Here is a 22,001-nt window from a genome sequence, read left to right on the forward strand (position 1 = left end):
CGATTTAAAAAGGATTCCCGTAAAGAACCCGAAAGGAATACCGTTGCGATTCGAAAAGAATTTCAGTCGCGCTGCAAAAGAATTCCCATCACGATTTCGAAAGAATTCCTGCTGCGGTCTCGAAAGTATTCTCGCCGCTATCCCGAATGGATTCCCGAAAGTATCCCTGTCGCGATTTGTACAGAATTCTCGTAGCGATTCCTGATGGAATTCCGTCGAGATTCCGTTAGGTATTCGGGAAGTGTTTCCTTTCGAATCCGGGAACTCTTTATTCGGAATCCGGTAATGATTTAAAGAGGATTTAAACCCCCATTTCGTACTAACGACATATTTGGTCAATCATTTTTTTCTGTAGGCTTGCGGTGTCAACATTCCGAGGCTGGCTACAATTGGTGCGCATGATACTCTACACGGCCAAATACAGTTCCTCCACCCGAACACTTAAACCACCAGGACAACGACCGGAGTTCGACCTGCTGATGAGCGATATGGTACACAATCTGCGTTGGTACAAGATGGCCACTGGTACTGAGGTACACATTTGCCCTGGAGAATATAAATATTTAAATACTCCCAAATACACTGTGCGGAACATTGTTTGTCCCAAACATATTTGCATATTCAATAAATAAAATATGATGTTCTAATCTGTTTTGTTTATTATTGAAAGAGCAAAATTTGTGGAATGTTTACATCTTAATTTTATTACATCGCTTTGTTTACGTTGCATTTTACTACATCGCAAATATTACATCGATTTTCTGGATTACACAGGAAGCTCGCGGGTACATCGTAGAATGTAATTTTACACAATCGATGCATTCAACGGGTTGCATCGATTTCGATGTAATATTCAACAACTTTTTTTGCTGTGTATATGCTGCTGGGGCTCAAAAATACGATGACGCGAGAATCATAGATGATCGCAGAAAATAAGTGGATGCGGAAGCGGAAGTTTTAATAAGATAAAGAAATAAAATTAATCCAATAATTCTTCCTGAGTTGCTTAATTATTTTTCCATGCGTTGAATATCAATATGCTCGTATAGACAATTTTAAACGAATCAAGAAATGAATTTTATGTCAAACATCCATTTGATTTTATTAACAAAACACGATAAAGTTAATCGGTGGTAAAAAATAAATTATATGTGTCGTCACTAATACATTTTCTATAAGGCCCACACATAAAGTGCATTTGCAAGCTATTGCAAAAATCTATATCGCTCACACACAAACTTGATATGGATTTTTTCCTCAGTGTAAGCTCGTTTATGTGGCATATTGGACTTCTATTTTAAAGAACAAAGCCTATTCGCTTCGATTCTGATGAATAATCTGCATTTGAAACATGAGTAGCAACGTCTTGAGCAGACTACAAGAAATCAGTAGTAAACTCTTGTTTTATTCATACCGAATCAGTTGTTTGTAGTATGTTCGAAATGTGTAGTGTAGTAAAGTCTCTTTTATTCATACGAATATGTTCCACAAGTGACATTTACTACTGAAAATGTAGTAAAGTTGAACTTACTAATTTTTATTCATACGACCCATTGTCTATCCGGAATAAATTTATACCGCTTTTTATACCGAAGTTGGATTTTTCTCCAGATACAGGCAACTTTTCCAACTTCGGAAGTAGTGCGCTGGATTTGCCTAAAGATGCGCTAAACAACGCATCAATTAGTTTGACAAATAAAACTTCGGAAGAAAGTTCGGTTCGGAAGTCCCGACTTCCGAATTCTAACTTGGTGCTACGCCGACAATATACGAAATCGGGGTCAACCAGGCGAATAGCCAATAAGCCATTTTATAGAAAGCTCAAATGACAGGAGACCAAATACTAATATTTACATTTTACAAGGAACATTTGCGAAAATGAAATGATGATGATGATGACAAAATGATGATGGTTTACATGCAAATTTACCAAAACAAAGACCGAGCCGTCCACTCAAAATTTCGATCAGCTGTTCGAATCTGTCTCATAAAATGGCTTATTAGAATGACTTTTTAATCTATTTAGTATTTTAGTATTTATTTTTCTATTTTAGTATTTAGGCTTTGGTCCGATTCGTGAATTAAAATCGAATTAAACTTAAAAGTGACAGTTCGGAAATTATGAAATCCCCCGCTCATAAGAATGGCTGGTGCTACCCAGCAAGACCAACAAAACATCTATCAAAAATGATTCAATATCTGTCAAAAGTAATCTTGCTCCGCGAGCAGGGTTATTTGGAAATTATTGAACTGTCATTTTTAAGTTGAATTTGATTTTAATTCGCGAATCGGACCAAAGAAAAGATATTTTAGTTACTAGATAAAGATTGTCGCTGTCGTCGCTGTCCGGAACATCTTTTGCTGGCGAGGATAGGGGAGCTAAATGTCAAAGAAGGAAAATCCATACGATTTGACAGGTATGTACCACACATGTTTCGGACAGCAGAACAAAGGGAACAGTAGCGACAATCTTTATCTAGTAACTAAAATATCTTCTGACCAGAGCCTTATACTAAAGACACACTGGTGGTACAAGGACCGTGGTATACCACGGTTATATACCCTAGTACATATTGTACCATGGTTTTCCACGTTGTACCAGCATGGTACAAGGCGACACACCTGTGGTACAACTTGTACCATGGTACGAATACCATCAGTGTGTCATTAGTATTAGATTTTTCTCAGAGTGTACGGATGTTTGAGGTTGGGTGAATTAAGGTGGTACATAATAGTTTATTTCTTCCGTGCATATATGAAAAGAGATGTGAGACGATTCATTTATGCGGGCTGTCAAAGTAACAGCTGATGGGGATGGGAGCGCTTTGATGGATGGATATCTGCGAGCGTTTGTATAATATGGTGTTGATGTTATTTCCCTTTTAAAAAAGATTCGGTGTTAAAAGCGAAGGATTATCTCCAGCCAGTATGTTCCGACCGCGTTGGACGGTCGTATTATCCCTACTCACCTTACTGCACCCGTCTCTGCAGTTTAACGACGTGTTCGACGAGGAACTTCTAATCAAGCCACTCCCCGATGGATTCGTGTACAGCTACTTCCAGTTCACAACGCGCTGGGATGTCACTCATAATGATAGCTGTGAGTAGCATTTACGAATGTAGTTTGAAACACGAGATCATTGTCTTCTGCTTTGTTTCAGTGCTGCACACCCACCTGGTGTCGCGATCGTTGACGGAACTGTTCTACCACTACGGCATTAGCGAGTTGCATCTGAGCTTCACCAACGGGATTTGGCGCTACGAGAACTGGGGCTTCCCAGTAGTAGATGCCGGACCGGGAGCAGAAGTGTGGGCATGGTTCGAACCACCGGCAGACGACGCGGGAGTAGATCAAAAATGGAAGCAGCTGTGCGGAACGCTATCCGGGTTGTTTTGCGCTTCATTGAGTTTTGTGGACAAGACTAATACCTTCAGCCCGCAGTACTCGCTGCGACCAACAACGCATCGGTTTGACGGAATGGTCCAGCCGAAGATACGCTATGCTGCGCTACCGCGTGAGATTGTCTGCACGGAGAATTTGACCCCATGGAAGAAACTGGTGCCCTGCAAGCTACGGGAGGGATTGGTCTCGCTACTGACAGCGGACCACTTGTACTCGGGCAATTATCACTCACTGGCCGTGCATATGCGGAAATTGTGTGTCGATGCAGAATGCAGTCAGTTCCAGTTAGAAGTGCGTCAAAGTGTAAGCCTGGTTCAGGATCAACGGATATTCGGGGGGAAGGATTGGTCCATTAGGAAACTGTTCGGCCAAGGGTCAGAAGGTGCGTGCGTGTTGGCCACAACCAGTAAGGTTTACGTGGACGTTACTGATAAGGATTACGAAATGTCCCAAAAGCCAACGAATGTGATTCGGTCAACCCGAGGTGGCGCAAATTCCGTTTTGTATGAATACGACTTGAAGGAGTATGAAAAGAAGCAGCGAATGTTCAATGTGGCTGCTTTGGATAAGAACGATCTCGGCGTGGTCGTAATGACACCACAACCTCCGATCTTTTCAAAACGCTACATCTCCGGAGTAGGTCAGGAACGGGGAAGAATTGTAACGCGAATAACCAACACCCATTGGGCGAGTCTGAATTTGATAATTTTCGAGAACATTCCTTGGTTCGTGCCGATCTACTTGCATACTCTCAAGGTTACTCGAGGGGATCAACGGATCGAGCCACGTACCGTTAAATACATTCCGGGTCGGCAACGGGAGCGACCATCGCACCTGGAGATCGCTTTGACCATTCCAACCCGTTCCACCATAGAGCTGTCGATCGACTTCGACTACATCTTTCTCAAGTGGCAAGAGTACCCGCCGGATGCCAGCCATGGACACTATTTGCAACCCTCGATTATCTCGGTGCTGCTCCCAGTTGCACGCAATTATACCTCCTTGCCGCGAGAGGCTTCCCTGTTCCGGGAATCGTTCAACGCAACCCAACCGAGTGGCTACTTCTTGCAAATACGAACGGAAGCGCTTCTTCTGACGCTTCCCATCCCGGACTTTAGCATGCCGTACAACGTGATCTGTTTGGCTTGCACCGTGGTCGCGTTGGCGTTCGGACCAATCCACAACATTTCCACCAAGCGAATCGTCGCCAAGAGCAAGGATCCGGCCAAACCAAAGCTGATGGATAAGATCAAATGCTGGTTTGCTAAGAAACGTAACAAGAATGAGAAGGAGAAGACTGAAAGTATTACCGAAGAAGCTAAGTAAGGATAGTTGTGCACACAAGAGTAATTCTAAGTCATTTTTAATCTATTTAAAATATGGAAGTATTTCGAAGCCTACAGACAAAACGATTACACCAATCTGAATAATTTCTCCGATTTTTTTGTTAACTAGCTATCACCTTCCAAAAACGAATCGGCAATACTAATCTCTTCCTTAACTCGCCCATCTTCAGCCAAATCACCTGTTTCCGTTTCCTCCAGGGTGCCTTCCTCCACTATAACCGTCAAGGTTCCCGTTTTTACCACCTTCGCATTCGGATGCGCCCGTAAATGCCGCTTCAGCGCGTTCGAATCGTTCAGTCTTTTGCCCACGCAAAGCCGACACTGGAAGGGACTCCCCACCGGCCCGTCGTGAATGCGCATATGGATCGTCAGGTTGCCTCGCAATGCAAACGCCTTCTTACACACCGTGCACTCAAACGGTTTCTGACCACTGTGCAGGAACTTGTGTGCCTTCAGGTGGTTCAACTGTCGGAAGGCCACATCGCACAGATCGCACTTGTACGGTCGCTCGTTCGAATGCACCAACCGGTGGGTCTTCAGCGAGGTCTCATAACCGAACTTTTTATGGCATTGGTTGCACTCGTACGGTTGCTCCTTGGTATGACTTCGCAGATGCACCTTCAGGTGCGCCATAATTTTAAAGTTCTTTCCACAGAACGTGCACGCAATTTTGGCATCCGAATGAATCAGTTTGTGGTTCTTCAGAGACATTTTACTCGAGTAGACCTTGTGGCAAACATCGCATTCCACGGGCTCCGTTTCCTGCTTCGGTTGGGACCCCTTCACGTGTCGAATAACGTGCAGCTTCAACAATTTGCTCGACTTAAACCTTTTCGGGCAAACCTCGCAAGAGTAGTTTTTCTCCTGGACGTGTGTGCTATGATGTGCTTCCAGAACTGTTTTCTGTGAAAACTCCTTCCCGCAGAGATCGCACACGAAGGGTTTTTCCCCGAGGTGAGCACTTTTCACATGCCGCCTCAAGTTGCGACTGCTCTTGTACGCACTTGGACATCTATGGCAGTGGAAATTCCTCTCTCCGGTATGGATCACTTCGTGGCTTTGCAGATGTGCCCGTCGCGAAAACCAACGATCGCATTCCTTGCACTGATATCGAGCCTTTCCATGGCTCTTAATGTGTTGATACAAATCCGTACATTTCTCAAAACCGGACCCGCAAGTATCGCAATAAAAGTGTTTATCTTTCTCGTTGCTCATTTCCTCCGGCATATGCACTTCCACTTCTTCCACGACAACCTCCGTCTGTGCGTGTTCCTCGCCTTGATCTACATCCTCATCATCTCCATCCTCCAAGTACTCTTCGATTGTGTATTTCATGGGCACAGTCTCGTACAAGAACTGCGCATCATCTACCATGCTCATAGTTTCCTCCTGAACGATCGCTATCGCCATATCGTCATCATCCACCTCCTCGTCTGATTTACTCACCACGAACTCCACTGCCGTAGCCGTTTCCTCCTCCTCATCTTCTTGGCCCATTTCTTCGATCTCGACTTTTTGATTCGGTTCCGCTTCTCCCCGGAGCGCGTCACGCAATCGCTGTTCCGACGCTTCACATCGCAGCAGGAAATCATAGGCCAAGTTTAGCGATCCAATGCACTCCAGGCAGATGCATCGCGGTAAGGAATCTTCCGGAGATATCTGCCACATACGAATGGTAATGAAAAAGAATCTACAAACGCTCAGCTTTTTTAAAATTTACTTACCCGAATGGAAGTCAAGGTGGACAGTTTTTCGGCAACGTTTTCGTTCACTTGAGTCGTAAGATCACAAAGGTTTTGCTGGGACTCGCAGATACGGCACACAGTTTGGAGGATGTCCATGTTTTTGGAATTCGGTTTTATTGCCCGTGCCCGCGAATCCGAACTCATTCGGAGAGAACGGACAAAAGGCGAGATGGATCACATTGGTCCCAGCCGTCAATTTGACAACACAAACAAAAAAAAAAGAGAACGGACAAAACGCGTTTTGTTTATAACCTTTACTGTCATCAGCAAAAAATGAAGCATCATCGAAGCATCCGATGATGATCATTTATAATGGCGGTTAACATCTCCCATACTTAACAATTAGGTTCTGCAGCGTCTGAACGTAACCTCAATCTGGTGACAGGCCAGTAGTACTTCTTGTTGGACTCAGCGACAGCCAACCAATCACGAACTCGACCCTTGTCGGAGTCAGTCGAAAGTACTACTGAACTGTCAAAAAAGTTCATTCGACGAGGACCGAATTCATTCGTGACGTCATGCTGCAGAACCTAATGGTCCAATGCACCGAGTTCATCATTGACGTTTGAGCGGTGCGCTGTTTACTAAGAATGAATACTTTTTCATTCATCGAGTTCATGCAAGTGTTCATTTTTAGTAAACAGCGCCCGTCTCAAACGTCATTGTGTTCATTCGGTGCATTGGACCATGGTCCAATGCACCGAGTTCATCATTGACGTTTGAGACGGGCGCTGTTTACTTAGAATGAATACTTTTTCATTCATCGAGTTCATGCAAGTGTTCATTTTTAGTAAACAGCGCCCGTCTCAAACGTCATTGTGTTCATTCGGTGCATTGGACCATATAGACTAACGCAAAATGAACTCCCCCAAGAAATTATGACGTTTGAGCGGGTCGCATAATGAACGCAAAATGAACTTTTGTTCGAGAAGACGACCCGCTCAAATGTCAAAATCCATCGGGTGAGTGAATTTCATGAACTCCTGCACAGGTCTAGGAAATCAAGACAAAATTTTCAAAACGACTTATCTGCTTTTGTAAACAAATCTCGCTTAACTTTTCAAAAGGACCTAAGTAACATTTTTTTCATGAATTAATTTGAATAGCGCAATCAACAGAACAACATGAAAGCTTTCGATTGCAGTACTCAAATTAATTCATGATAAAAATGTTACTTAGGTCCTTTTGAAAAGTTAAGCGAGAAATATTCAAACGACGATTTGACGAATCTGATAGCTCTCCCACGCAAACCAACACCATCAATAGGGCACTGCACGGACTGCTTCGTCTCTTTCTCGCTGCAAAGAAAATTGAAAACAACAAGGCCAGTAAACGTCAAAATATATGAGGAACGAAAGAGAAAGATATGTTTCCGTGCAGTGCCTTATAGGTAGCGGAAACCTTCACCTACCTATTGGTGGTGTTGGTTTGCGTGCGGGAGAGCTATCAGATTCGTAAAATCGTCGTTTGCATCTTTGTTTACAAAAGCAGATAAGTCGTTTTGAAAATTTTGTATTGAAATGAAACAGCCCGCGGATAAAAATGCACTATTCGTTCAATAGTGTAAACATTTGAATTACCATACAATGTACGGTATACAATATCATACATTGTTTCTTGATGGTTGCATAGATTGTATCAACACTGAGGATGCAATACATCAGCGGTTCTCAACCTGGGGTACATGTACCCCTGGGGGTACCTTCGTCGAGCCCAGGGGGTACCTCGAACAAAATGCTTAATGGCGGATGAATTACAATTTTTATCAAAACTTATTTATTGATAAAGTTTTTACAATTTTGTATTTTTTTTTTCTTTCTAAACTTTGTTTTGTACATAATATGCATGGTGATCAGTAAATCATGGCCTATTGATTCCTGACCTCCACAACCAGTACAATGGATGAAGGGCTGTGAGACAAAACAACAAAAAGGGAAAACCTCGAATGAACAAATTTTGAAAAATTTCTATGCGATCTACCAGGCCAAAACAGAATGAAATCTAGAGTCTACAGATTTGAAAGCCTCTATTTGAGAGACATGAAGACTTTTTCCTGAAAAGCTCAGTTGCTTCGTTGCAAGAGAATTGGAAGCATCCTTCTACGCTTCTCGGAAGCCTCCTTTCGAGTGACCCGGAAGCCTCATTTTAAGAGGTTCGAAAACTTTCTTTTAAAAGGCCCGGAAGCCAAGCTTTTTTCTATAAACTTTTTTTTCTGCTTTTTCTTTCAAAAGACTCGAAGCCTTCCTTTGAAATGCTCGGAATTCTTTTCTCAAGAAGTTTGGAAACTCCCATTAAAAATACTTCCGCCTTTTTTATGGCCCGGAAGACTAGCTAGTTGCACAAATCTTACTGCTTTGGTTGCCGGAGGACTTATGTGACTCGATTTGGTACTATATGAGTTACAGAAACTCGTGTATGACAAGTGTGCTACTCGGGACTTTTTAAAAAGCTCGAAAGTCTCCTTTCAAGAGGCTTAAAAGCCTCCTTTCAACAGGCTTGAAAGCCTTCTTTTAAAAGGCTCGGACGACTCTTTTAAAAAGGCTCGGAAGGCTCCTTTCAAAAGGCTCAGAAGCCTCCTTTTGAGTGGTTCGCAAGCCTCCCTCTAGGAGGCTTGGATTTTTTCCTACAAGAAGCTTGGAAGCGTCCACTCAAGATACGCCTCATTTCAAGTGGCTGAAAAGCCATCATTCAAGAGGCTCGGAAGGCTCAAAAGTGTTTATTCAAAATACTCCGAAGCCTCTTTTCAGGGGGCTCAAAAGCCGCTATTCAATAGGCTCGGAAGACTCTTTCCAAGAGGCTTGGAAGCCTTCTTTCAAGAACTCGAAAACGTCCCACCAAGATGCTTGGAATTCTTTTTTTAAGAAGCTTGGATGCGTATTTTCAAGAGGCTCACCGCTCAGATGCGTCCTTTCAAGATACTCAGAACCCTCCTTTCGAGTGACTCGGAAGCCTTCCATAAAATAACTCGTCTTTCAAGAAGCTCGGAAGCCTCCTTTCAAGAGGCTCGGAAGCCTTCTTTTAAGAGGCTCGGAAGTCTTTTTCAAGAGGCTCGGAAGCCTCCTTTCAAGAGGCTCGGAAGCCTTTTTCAAGAGGCTCGGAAGCCTCCATTCATCAGGCTCTGAAGCCTTTTTTCAAGAAGCGCGGAATCCTCCTTTAAGAGGCGCGGAAGCCTCCTTTAAGAGGCGCGGAAGCCACCCTTCAAGAGGCTCGGAAGCCTTTTTTCAAGAGGCTCGGAAGCCTCCTTTCAAAAGGCTCGAAAGCCTCCTTTCAAAAGGCTCGAAAGCCTCCTTTCAAGAGGCTCGAAAGCCTCCTTTCAAGAGGCTCGAAAGCCTCCTTTCAAGAGGCTCGAAAGCCTGCTTTCAAAAGGCTCGAAAGCCTCATTTCAAGAGGCTCGGAAGCCCCCCTTGATGAGGTTTAGAAGCCTTCTTTTGAGAGGCTCGGAACCCTCTCTTCAAAAGCCTCCTTTCAAGAGGCTCGAAAGCCTGCATTCAAAAGGCTCGAAAGCCTCATTTCAAGAGGCTCGGAAGCCCCCCTTGATGGGGTTTAGAAGCCTTCTTTCGAGAGGCTCGGAACCCTCTTTTCAAGGGGCTCGTAATTCTTTTTTCAAGCAGCTCAGAGGCTTCCTTTTAAGATGCTTTGGAATTCTTTATTTTAAGAAGCTGCGTATTTTTAAGACGCTCAGATGCGTCCTTCAAGATACTCAGAACCCTCCTTTCGATTGACTCGGATGCCTTCCATAAAATGGCTCGTAGGGTCTTTCAAGAAGCTCGGAAGCCTCCTTTCAAGAGGCTCTGAAGCCTTCTTTTAAGAGGCTCGGAAGCCTTTTTCAAGAGGCTCGGAAGCCTCCTTTCAAGAGGCGCGGAAGCTACCTTTCAAGAGACTCGGAAGTCTTTTTTCAAGAGGCTCGGAAGCCTCCTTTCAAGAGGCTAGGAAGCCTCCTTTCAAGTGGCTCGGAAGCCTCCTTTCAAGAGGCTCGGAAGCCTCCATTCATCAGGCTCTGAAGCCTTTTTCAAAGGCTCGGAAGCCCCCATTCATCAGGCTCTGAAGCCTTTTTTCAAGAATCGCGGAAGCCTCCTTTAAGAGGCGCGGAAGCCACCTTTCAAGAGGCTCGGAAGCCTTTTTTCAAGAGGTTCGGAAGCCTCCTTTCAAGAGGTTCTAAAGCCTCCTTTCAAATGGTTCGGAAGCCTCAAGAGGCTCGAAAGCCTCATTTCAAGAGTCTCGGAAACGTATTTTCAAGACACTCGGAAGCCTCCTTTCAACATGCTTGGAAGCCTTCAATAGTCAACACAGTCCTTACAGTCAGTCCCTCGATGTAAGAACTTAATTTTAATTGGAAAGTGAGAATTGGAAAAAATGAAAATTTTAGAAAAGTTTATGGAGAGCCATATATTCCGTTAGGTTTCAAGTCCATTTTCATAAACTTGAAGAGTCACGATTATTTTCATTTACAGCAAAAAATCATAGGGGGTACCTCAATTAATACAAAAGTTCATAGGGATACCTCTCAAGAAAAAGGTTGAGAACCGCTGCAATACATCAACATATTTCTCTAATGTAACAATACTTGCAATTGTTTTTGAAACGTTTTCGTACATTAGATTAAAACATTGATAACTTTTGAAACGTTTCTTTACATTGCATTGTTAAACAGTAAAGCTGTCTCAACTGAGAAATCAAAAATCGTATTGTTTTACTATACAAATACAATACAATTCATTGTATTTTGAACAGTTTTGTTCGGATATTTCAACAATATATTAACCATACACTCTATTGTGTGACGAAAAAAATGTATGGAAAAATCTCAGATTTTGTATCCAGTTTTCCGCGAGCGGTAATGACTGCCAGCTTGCCTGCGGCTCAGTCTCTGATTTGACGTTTCTGGAGGTCAACTGCACCCACCGCTCCGAGCATTTTGACCAATGTTGCATATAAGAAGGTGCTGATTCAGTGAATTCAAGCCTTCTTATATACCACATTGGTCAAAATGCTTGAATGGTGCAGTTGACCTCCAGAAACGTCAAATCAGAGACTGACCCGCAGGCAAGCTGGCGGCCATTACCGCTCGCGGAAAACTGGATAATTTCGATACTTAACAACCCGTACATTCTATTGCGAAAACTTCATTCACATTTGAATAAATGGTTCATAACAATGCATTCTAATGTATTTCTATGGTTTCATTTACAATATAATCTATTGCTAATTTAATGTTATTAATGGTAGTGTTACAATAAATTGTATTGTTGTTCTACTGTATTTTTTATTAGGGAAGACTGATTACAATGATACTGACATTGCATGAATAGAAATAATATTTTTTATAATAATAATATCAATTTGTATTGGATATTTATTCATATTATAAAATACAATTTAACTGAGAGTTTCAGTAAATCGATGTAAACAAACAAAATACTGAGAAAGACAGTAATAAAATTTACCGACTAACTCGGTTGCTTTTGACATTTGAAATATTTTCAACTATACCAAGTTTTCGGTAACTTGAAAAATTATCGAGTTAAGAACATCATTATTGGTCGCGAGCATTTTATTATAAATTCAGTAGAAAACCGAATTATAGGGCACTGCACGAAAAGATCTCTTTCTCTTTTGTTCTTCATAAATTTTGACATTTACTGGCCTTGTTGTTTTCTAATTTCTTTGCAGCGAGAAAGAGACAAAGCAGCCCGTGCAGTGCCCTATAGCCGCTATCAAAATTGGATTTTTCTCACAATCCATACGTTAAACCTAATTTCGGAAGTGGTGCGCTGTATAGACGAATCCAAGTAAAAATAAGAAGAAGACACACGACGGTGTTAACTTTGACAGATCCTACAGGACAACATTGGGAGATCATTTTAAAATGCTTAAAATAAATTCTATCCAGCTTTTTACGCGACGGTGCCATAATGCTTTGAATAACCCCTCTTGACACATGAACTGGTGCCAGCGAAAGTGGTACATGTTACATTGAGTAAATTTTTCAGGAGACGCATTTTCCCAAAAACATCGAATAATAAATTCATATTTGCATTTTTCTGCAACTAAACTGTACCAACATGTTATGACTGATGTGCCTAAAGATAGTAGTGAAAAATAAGCACATTTTATGACAAATTCCAAGATTATTAGAACAAATTGCACATGTACCACTATTAATGGGAGCAAAAGGAAACAGAAACCAAAAAACGTTGACAGTAAAAGTGGTACATGTACATTTTTAAAATCATTCTAAACGGCAGTAAACTATCTTGAAATTCAAAATAGGACTAAAATCTGTTGTGAAAACAATCATGTTGCTGAATTTTCTTTTAAATAAGCTGATTTTAGTGGGTGGAACTGTACATGTACCACTTTTTCTGGCAACGAAATGGCCATTGTGATATATACCAGAAAATAAAATGTGCATATCTCCAGATTTAGTTGCCAAAAATCACTTTTTCGTTATTACCTTGCTAGATCTTTGCAAATAGAAGCAGTTGGTGTAAAAAACTCAAAATTGACAAAAATGGTTTATGTACCACTTTCGCTGGCACCGGTTCACATGCCGTGTCCACTATAATTTGTTTATGGGTCAATCTTAGCAACCTGTGACTCGTTTGAATTTTCTATCAAAACATAAATCTGTCATAATTTTGCAAGCAACTCGAGAATGCTCCTGAGTAGTTAAATATTGCGATCACTTATTTTCTCATGAAGTATATTTCTTTATTTTTCTTTTTAGGTTTTCAAGCGAATATAAGGGGGTACGGATAATTAATTCAGATGGATTTAAGGATATTAAGCTCCACGTAATCGCACATTTTACGGATCTCATACAAACATGAATGTTCCGGAATTTGTGAACCGGAGGGTTACCATATTGATTGATAGTTATCAAAAATGATTTCACCCAATTCCAATTACATTTTAAATGTTTTACATCTTGTTCATTGTCTTTGGTTCAATTTTTTAACCTTCTCCTGTTTTACACAATACTTGGAAAACTTGCTTTGAAATTATCTAATTTTAATCGTTAATATATCATTGAAATAGAGGTGATCCAGCCAAGGACTGAATACCTCTCAAATAAAGCCAAAAAAATATCATTGAAATCCCGTCCTATCTGCTTGCCAATTAGAATAGAATGCTACTAGAAAAACGTATCAGTCGTCGCGTAAACCGACATTGTGAAACGACCAGTAATGCAATCTAATGCTATGTACATAACAACTAGTTCTGATTAGTAGCGCGAAAAGCGGAAATCAACGACGGGAGGCGTTCTTGATCCTAAGAGAATCCACCAACGCAGTTTCCGGAACTAATCACCATTCGATGTAACACCCATTGGTTACAGCTTACAAACCGTCGCGTCGTTGCATGTTTTTACCAAATACTAATTCAAGACAGAAATTGAAATTAATTGCGGAATACCTAAAATATAGAAAATCATTAAAAAAAAACATCAAAACAAATCATTTACCGTGAATTATAAACATCTGCAATTTATTGACAATGAGGCCTTAAGCGTAGTTATAAAAAATTTTGCCTTAATAAATCCTATAACGACACAGCTAAATAAATAATTATAATAAATAATTATAATATTATACTGCGTGGGCAGCAGGGACTATCTCCAAGGGCTTGACGACCCCTCCCCAGGCCATCTGCGAGTTGTGGGGCTTGCCTAGGATGTGGTGGGCTTTGACAGTGGGCCCTGTTAAACCTCTATAAAAAGCTGCATGTATCTGCAAGTAGGCCCCACCAAAGCGACCGTGTGCCGCTCAAACCGCACAAGCCCAAGTCCTGGTGTTAGGTGGGACGCTAAACAGCCCTGACACGACGGCCCTCCGACGAGACAGGAGGTTTGCGCAGGCCCAATAAGCCGCCTGGAAAACCAATCATTACGAACAATATAAGTGATAATGCGACTCGATATAATCGGCAAAGACCTAGGCGACGAATACAGGATCACGATTGGAAGCTTGGAACATGGAATTGCAAGTCGCTAGGTTTCGCAGGTTGCGACAGGATGATTTACGATGAATTACATCCCCGCAACTTCGACGTCGTGGTGCTGCAGGAGATTTGCTGGACAGGACAGAAAGTGTGGAAAAGCGGGCATCGAGCGGCTACCTTCTACCAAAGCTGTGGCACCACCAACGAGTTGGGAACCGGCTTCATAGTGCTGGGTAAGATGCGCCAACGCGTGATTGGGTGGCAGCCAATCAACGCAAGGATGTGCAAGTTGAGGATTAAAGGCCGTTTCTTCAACTATAGCATCATCAACGTGCACTGCCCACACGAAGGAAGACCCGACGACGAGAAAGAAGCGTTCTATGCACAGCTGGAGCAGACATACGATGGATGCCCACTGCGGGACGTCAAAATCGTCATCGGTGACATGAACGCACAGGTAGGAAGTGAGGAAATGTATAGACCGGTCATCGGACCGGATAGTCTGCACACCGTATCGAATGACAACGGCCAACGATGCATAAACTTCGCAGCCTCCCGCGGAATAGTAGTCCGAAGCACCCGCAAAAATATCCACAAGGCCACATGGAGATCACCTAACCAAGAAACGGAAAACCAAATCGACCACGTTCTAATCGACGGTAAATTCTTCTCCGACATCACGAACGTCCGCACTTACCGCAGTGCGAATATTGAATCCGACCACTACCTCGTTGCAGTATGCCTGCGCTCAAAACTCTCGACGGTGTACAACACGCGTAGAAGTCGGACGCCGCGGCTTAACATTGGGCGGCTACAAGACGGTAGACTAGCCCAAGAATACGCGCAGCAGCTGGAAGTGGCACTTCCAACGGAAGAGCAGCTAGGCGCAGCGTCTCTTGAAGATGGCTGGAGAGATATTCGATCCGCCATTGGTAGCACCGCAACCGCTGCACTTGACACGGTGCCCCCGGGTCAGAGAAACGACTGGTATGACGGCGAATGTGAGCTGTTAGTGGAAGAGAAGAATGCAGCCAGTGTTGTGCTTAATCATTATCAGACGATCATGATTGCAATTTTCATGTGAAAACTTCTCACGTGAAAACAGTAGGCGAGTTGTCACCGGCGACAACTTCTCAAATTTTGTACTCAAACGATAGTAAACACAGAATTTTCATTCAATCATTAATCTTCACTAATAATAGCTAATTGTTAACAGTCCCGTTATATCTTCTATTTGGCGTTATAGCTTCATGCTAGTGAGGAAAAAGAGTTCAAAATGTAACGGTAAATGCTTCAAATCAAGATACGATTTTCAAACGATTCTTAATCGCCGGCGAGTTTTAATCACTTGATAATTTAAAAGTAAAATCGCGGGTGAGTTTGATCATTCTCGATTTTTCGGAAATTTGATTTTTCCCAACCCTGAATGCAGCATGGGCGAGATTGCTGCAACACCGCACGAGGGCGAACGAGGCACGATATAAGCAGACGCGGATCAGACAAAACTCGATTTTCCGGAGGAAAAAGCGCCAGCAGGAAGATCGAGACCGTGAAGAGACGGAGCAACTCTACCATGCTAATAACACACGAAAGTTCTATGAGAAGCTAAACCGTTCACATAAGGGCCACGTGCCACAGCCTGATATGTGCAAGGACATAAACGGGAACCTTCTTACGAACGAGCGTGAGGTGATCCAAAGGTGGCGGCAGCACTACGAAGAACACCTGAATGGCGATGTGGCAGACGAAGATGGCTGTATGGTGATGGACCTGGGAGATCGCGTGCAGGACATAATTTTACCGGCTCCGGATCTCCAGGAAATCCAGGAGGAGATTGGCCGGCTGAAGAACAACAAAGCCCCTGTGGTTGACCAACTACCGTGGACCCCCGGTAATATGACCACTTTTAATCTGAACACTTTTTAATTTGAACCCCGTTCGTTTGAACATCGTTCAAATTAAAAATGGTTCAAACGTCATTTAACACGTGGAATCGAGGAAAGAAAAATGGAACATCGTGAAACGGAATGCAGAATCAAAACAAACCAGCAAAGAGAGCAGCCAGAAACAAGTTTTTCTGATGCAAATAGAGTAACCAGAAGTTCAAATTAAAAATGAACCCCGTTAATTTGAATGAGGTACCGTTCAAATTATCGGGGGTCCACGGTACCAGGAGAGCTATTTAAACACGGTGGTGAGGCACTGGCTAGAGCGCTGCACTGGGTCATTACCAAGATTTGGGAAGAGGAAGTTTTGCCGCAGGAGTGGATGGAAGGTGTCGTGTGTCCCATCTACAAAAAGGGCGATGAGCTAGATTGTAGCAGCTACCGCGCAATCACATTGCTGAACGCCGCCTACAAGGTACTCTCCCAAATTTTATGCCGTCGACTAGCACCAACTGCAAGGGAGTTCGTGGAGCAGTACCAGGCGGGTTTTATGGGCGAACGGTCCACCACGGACCAGGTGTTCGCCATTCGCCAAGTACCGCAGAAATGCCGTGAATACAACGTGCCCACACATCATCTATTCATCGACTTCAAAGCCGCATATGATACAATCGATCGGGACCAGCTATGGCAGCTAATGCACGAACACGGTTTTCCGGATAAACTGACACGGTTGATCAAAACGACGATGGATCGGGTGATGTGCGTAGTTCAAGTTTCAGGGGCATTCTCGAGTCCCTTCGAAACCCGCAGAGGGTTCGGCAAGGTGATGGTCTTTCGTGTCTGCTATTCAACATCGCTTTGGAAGGGGTAATACGAAGAGCAGGGATTAACACGAGTGGTACAATTTTCAATAAGTCCGTCCAGCTATTTGGCTTCGCCGACGACATAGATATTATGGCACGTAACTTTGAGAAGATGGAGGAAGCCTACATCAGACTGAAGAGGTAAGCTAAGCGGATCGGACTAGTCATCAACGGACTAGTCACTAGTCATCAAGACAAAGTACATGATAGGAAGAGGTTCAAGAGAAGAAAATGTGAGCCACCCACCGCTAGTTGGCATCGGGCATCGAGATGGTAGAAGAATTTGTGTACTTCGGCTCACTGGTGACTGCCGAAAATGACACCAGCAGATAAATTCGGAGACGCATAGTGGCTGGAAATCGTACGTACTTTGGACTCCGCAAGACGCTCCGATCGAATAGAGTTCGCCGCCGTACCAAACTGACAATCTTCAAAACGCTCATTAGACCGGTAGTCCTCTACGGACAAGATACCTGGACGATGCTCGTGGAGGACCAACGCGCACTTGGAGTTTTCGAAAGGAAAGTGCTGCGTACCATCTATGGTGGGGTGCAGATGGTGGACGGTACGTGGAGGAGGCGAATGAACCACGAGTTGCATCAGCTGTTGGAAGAACCATCCATCGTTCACACCGCGAAAATCGGACGACTGCGGTGGGCCGGGCACTTAGCCAGAATGTCGGACAGTAACCCGGTGAAAATGGTTCTCGACAACGATCCGACGGGCACAAGAAGGCGAGGTGCGCAGCGGGCAAGGTGGATCGATCAGGTGGAAGATGACTTGCGGACCCTCCGTAGACTGCGTGGTTGGCGACGTGTAGCCATGGACCGAGCCGAATGGAGAAGACTCTTATATACCGCACAGGCCACTTCGACCTTAGTCTGAATAAATAATAATAATAATATTATACTGCATGATTAATTGTTTATGCACAATGCTTCGCCGATTCATTGTTTGCTAATGTTTTGGCATTTTTCTTTTCCAGAGCCAGACAAGGCCAGATCTTTTATCATCGGATTTAAAATGCTCTTCAGTTTTGACGAGAAACATCGACATGCAAAATGGTTTCGCAGAAAATATCTTTCTGCCCCTTCCGATTTACTAGTTATCGTTATTTACTAGTGGGCTGCGAAATGGTGAGTTGACATCCGGGAAGGGGCGCCTAACATAGCTCTGGTCCTCACAAGTTCCAATACTCACGCTTCCACGGGTCTTCCGATGACAATTGACCGCCAGCTAAGGGTTGCGTACTTAGCTGGTAGTGCAGCCTGGGCACTGTTGTCCTTCTGACATCAGCTAGAGTGAGAGGGTGCGTACTGTGGGGTCTGCCTAGGATGTGGTGGGGTTCGACAGTGGGCTCTGTTGAACTTCTATAAAAAGCTGCATGTGTCCCCAAGCAGGCCCTATCAAAGCGACCGTGTGCCGCTCAAAGCGCACTAGCCTAGTCCTGGTGTTGGGTGGGACTTTAAACAAATTTGACCCGACTGATCGAGCGTCTGTCCACCAAGGAGGTGCGGCTCCAACAGCGTCTGTTCTGGTATCCAGCGGCTGAGTATGTAATGCTATTCCCGGAAGCTTAACCTAAGATGGCAGCCCCATCCCGGTGGATAGGGAACCTTGGGCCAACAACCTACTGTTCCCGAAACATCAATTTGTTCGAGAATCCGATAATGAAAGAATACGGACTGATTTTACGGCGACGACTCTTAGCGCGAAACAACGGGCACGAATAGGAACATGGAACGTTTAACCCTAGCCCAGCAGGGTAAATTGGCACAACTTGCCAATTAGGTACGCCGCAAGCTTGAGCTTGAGATCCTGGGACTGAGTGAAGTCCGTTGACCAAACTTTGGAGCACACAGAACGCCGTCAGGACAAGTTATGCTATATGTACTCTGGTTTACGAGGTGAACACGCTCCCGGCATCGCGGAGTTGGCTTCCTACTAAGCGCTCAGGCACACTCTGCGCTTATGAAGTGGGAACCTATAAGTGAAAGGATAATCGTTGCCAGATTTAGAACACGGGTCCGAAACCTTACTATAATCCAATGTTATGCGCCAACCGATGCTGCCGATCTGCAAGACAAAGAGAACTTCTACAGTCAACTCAATGCCGTCGTAGATAGAATTCCGAAGGGTGATATCAAGATCTGTTTGGGCGACTTCAATGCGAAGATCGGATCCGACAACTCGAACCATGAGCGCATTATGGGACGCCATGGTCTCGGAGAAATGAGCGAAAACGGAGAGCTGTTCGCAGAATTTTGTGGTAATAACGACATGGTGATCGGGGGATCGCTCTTCCCTCATCGACCGGTTCACAAGGTCACGGCTTTACAGAAAATCAAATCGACCACATCTGCATCAGCCGAAAATGGAAACGGAGCCTTCTTGATGTACGGAATAAACGTAGTGCCGATATCGCGTCTGATCATCACCTCCTCATCGGCGAAATACGCCTGCGCATTGCGCGGATTCGTCGGCAGGAGGAAAGAGTTGGACGACGATTCAACACACGCCGACTGGAAGATGCCACGGTGAAACGGTCCTTCGTTGAAGAACTGGAGACGCGTGCTGCAGATATTCCGGAAGGTGGCAACGTGGAAGATCAATGGACCGCCGTCAAGAATGCCTTCATCGCCACCAGCAAGAATAACATGGGTGAACTTCGCACCCAAAGGAAACAATGAATCACCGATGAAATCTGGAAGAAGTGAAAGGAGCGAAGAGGGACCAAAGCCGCGATAGAGCGAACAAAAACCAGAGAAGCCAGAGTCTTAGCCCGTCAACGATACTCGGCTCTGGAGAAGGAAATGAAACGCTCATGTCGACAGGACAAGCGTGCGAGGGCAGACTCTCTGACCGACGAAGGAGAGAGAGCCGCAGCAACCGGGGACATTCGCCTCCTCTATCTCTCGACACTTTGGCGAGGCGAAGATGAATGCAACGATGCCTGTGAAGACGCGAATGATCAGTTATTGACCGACCCAACTGACCAGCTGAAACGCTGGTTCGAGCACTTCGAACAACTTTTCAAGTGCCAACCAGGCCATCACCACCTCGGCATGATCTGCCTAGGATCCGACGTATAACACGTGTCAATACCGAAGCTCCATCACTGCTAGAGATTCAAACAGCCATCCAAAGCATGAAATCGAATAAAGCCCCAGGGGTCGACCGCATATCAGCCGAGATGCTCAAAGCTGACCCCATGACATCCGCTCAACTACTGCATCGTTTATTTCGTAATATCTGGGACACCGCAACTTTCCCGGTCGACTGGATGCAAGGTATCTTAGTGAAGGTGCCCAAAAAGGGTGACCTGACTGTATGCGATAACTGGCGAGGCATTATGTTGTGGTGGATACCAGCCTTACTGCCACTTTGATATACACGATCAGCATAAATGCGCAACCGTCCAAAGTTCCACGAACGGACGGCGATTGCCCTTTATGCTGATCCTAGCACAAAGCGTCACGTAGGCAGCGCGTTAGTTGTACGACGAGAAGTTAAATAAAAATATATGGGGACACTCTCCTCTGAACCGTGCATGAGTACACTACACTCTGTTTAAGATATCACCCCCCAAAGAAGGTCAAAACATGGCGATCCTGCCAGGAGAGCCTGTTCCTGTTGGAAAAAGTAGTAGTTAATTATCCACCCGCAGTGCGCAGAACGAACAACACTCTCAGCTTAGTGAAAAACGTTCCGGTTCAATCAAAATGATTGGTTAATTATCTTCTCACAGTGCTAGGAAGAAACAATGCGAAGCGCAAGTGAAATCTGTCAGTAGTGAAATCTGCAAGGAGCAAAGCGTTTGTGGTATTTGGACATTTGGACTTATATGTATACAGTGCCCTGGTGATAATAATGGGTTTCTTCTCGGCCGACGAAATCGTCGCGCCAGTGATAGATAGTGCGTCACATACTACCGCCCAAACCGTGGCAATTTGTGTGATTGCCGCCGTCGCGGTGGGATACTTATTACTTCGCGGACTCACAAAATTGCACCGTCAGCACACCGAAAGGGTTGCTGAACGCGTAGCTCGCCGGTCGACTGTCGATGTTTAATTTAATCTGTGCGATGCGTAAAGCATAGAGGAATCAAATCGGAGACTGTTGTTTAATTTATGAGCTGGATGAAAAATGTGAAAAGTGCAGTGAAAACGATGCTCAACCGATGGAACCGATGAATGGTGTGAAAAGTGCAGGAGGACGATGCTTAACCGATGGACCCGTTGCTGCGTAAGCATGTTTAACCGATGGATCTGAGAGGACGATGCTTAACCGATGGAACCGCTGAAGGAGCTGGATAGACAACACAGGAAGGAGTCTTGGAAGTGCGAACGTGTACATCAGCCCTCTTATGGATCGACAATGACATTGTTGCGTAAATATGCTGGGACGTATCTATGACACGTTACCAAAATGTTAGAAACTAATCCAAATCAATTCTTTTAGGTTTACCAAAGATATCTATCTGAACAAGTGGTAGGAGTGTTAAATCGGAAGCAAATATTTCCAGAAATAAGAAACCAATTTCCAAAAGATGTCAGGTATGTCCTAAATGGATACATTTTTCGAAATAGGCGATAAAATAAAACATTTACATACAACAATCCTCAAAAACAAACCACATGCACGTAAAACGCGAAACATAAAGATAAAAATTTTAAAGGAATATTTACTTAGTTTAAAATGCATAGTGCTTGATGCTCAAGGTGATACATTTTTTGGTTTGAGAAAAAGGTATATCGTTTTGAAAAATATAGTCCGAGAGTGTATGGATATTTTAAATGAGGAACATCTTAACA

At 43.9% G+C, this 22,001-nt stretch overlaps 2 protein-coding genes across 2 annotated transcripts; one reads left to right on the top strand and one right to left on the bottom strand.

The window, feature by feature from the left end:
• Window positions 1–2,822: 2,822 nt before the first annotated feature.
• On the top strand, window positions 2,823–4,837 carry LOC134202594 (GPI transamidase component PIG-T-like). The gene is made up of 2 exons (XM_062677611.1): window positions 2,823–3,100; window positions 3,162–4,837. Exons 1-2 carry the CDS (start codon window positions 2,929–2,931, stop codon window positions 4,727–4,729), a joined length of 1,740 nt encoding a protein of 579 aa, XP_062533595.1. The 5' UTR covers window positions 2,823–2,928; the 3' UTR covers window positions 4,730–4,837.
• On the bottom strand, window positions 4,751–6,680 carry LOC134202595 (gastrula zinc finger protein XlCGF57.1-like). The gene is made up of 2 exons (XM_062677612.1): window positions 6,474–6,680; window positions 4,751–6,408 (listed from the first exon to the last, which is right to left on the bottom strand). Exons 1-2 carry the CDS (start codon window positions 6,636–6,638, stop codon window positions 4,855–4,857), a joined length of 1,719 nt encoding a protein of 572 aa, XP_062533596.1. The 5' UTR covers window positions 6,639–6,680; the 3' UTR covers window positions 4,751–4,854.
• Window positions 6,681–22,001: the final 15,321 nt, after the last annotated feature.

This window comes from Armigeres subalbatus, unplaced genomic scaffold (genome assembly GCF_024139115.2).
Source record: "Armigeres subalbatus isolate Guangzhou_Male unplaced genomic scaffold, GZ_Asu_2 Contig1293, whole genome shotgun sequence".
Lineage (NCBI taxonomy): Eukaryota > Metazoa > Arthropoda > Insecta > Diptera > Culicidae > Armigeres > Armigeres subalbatus.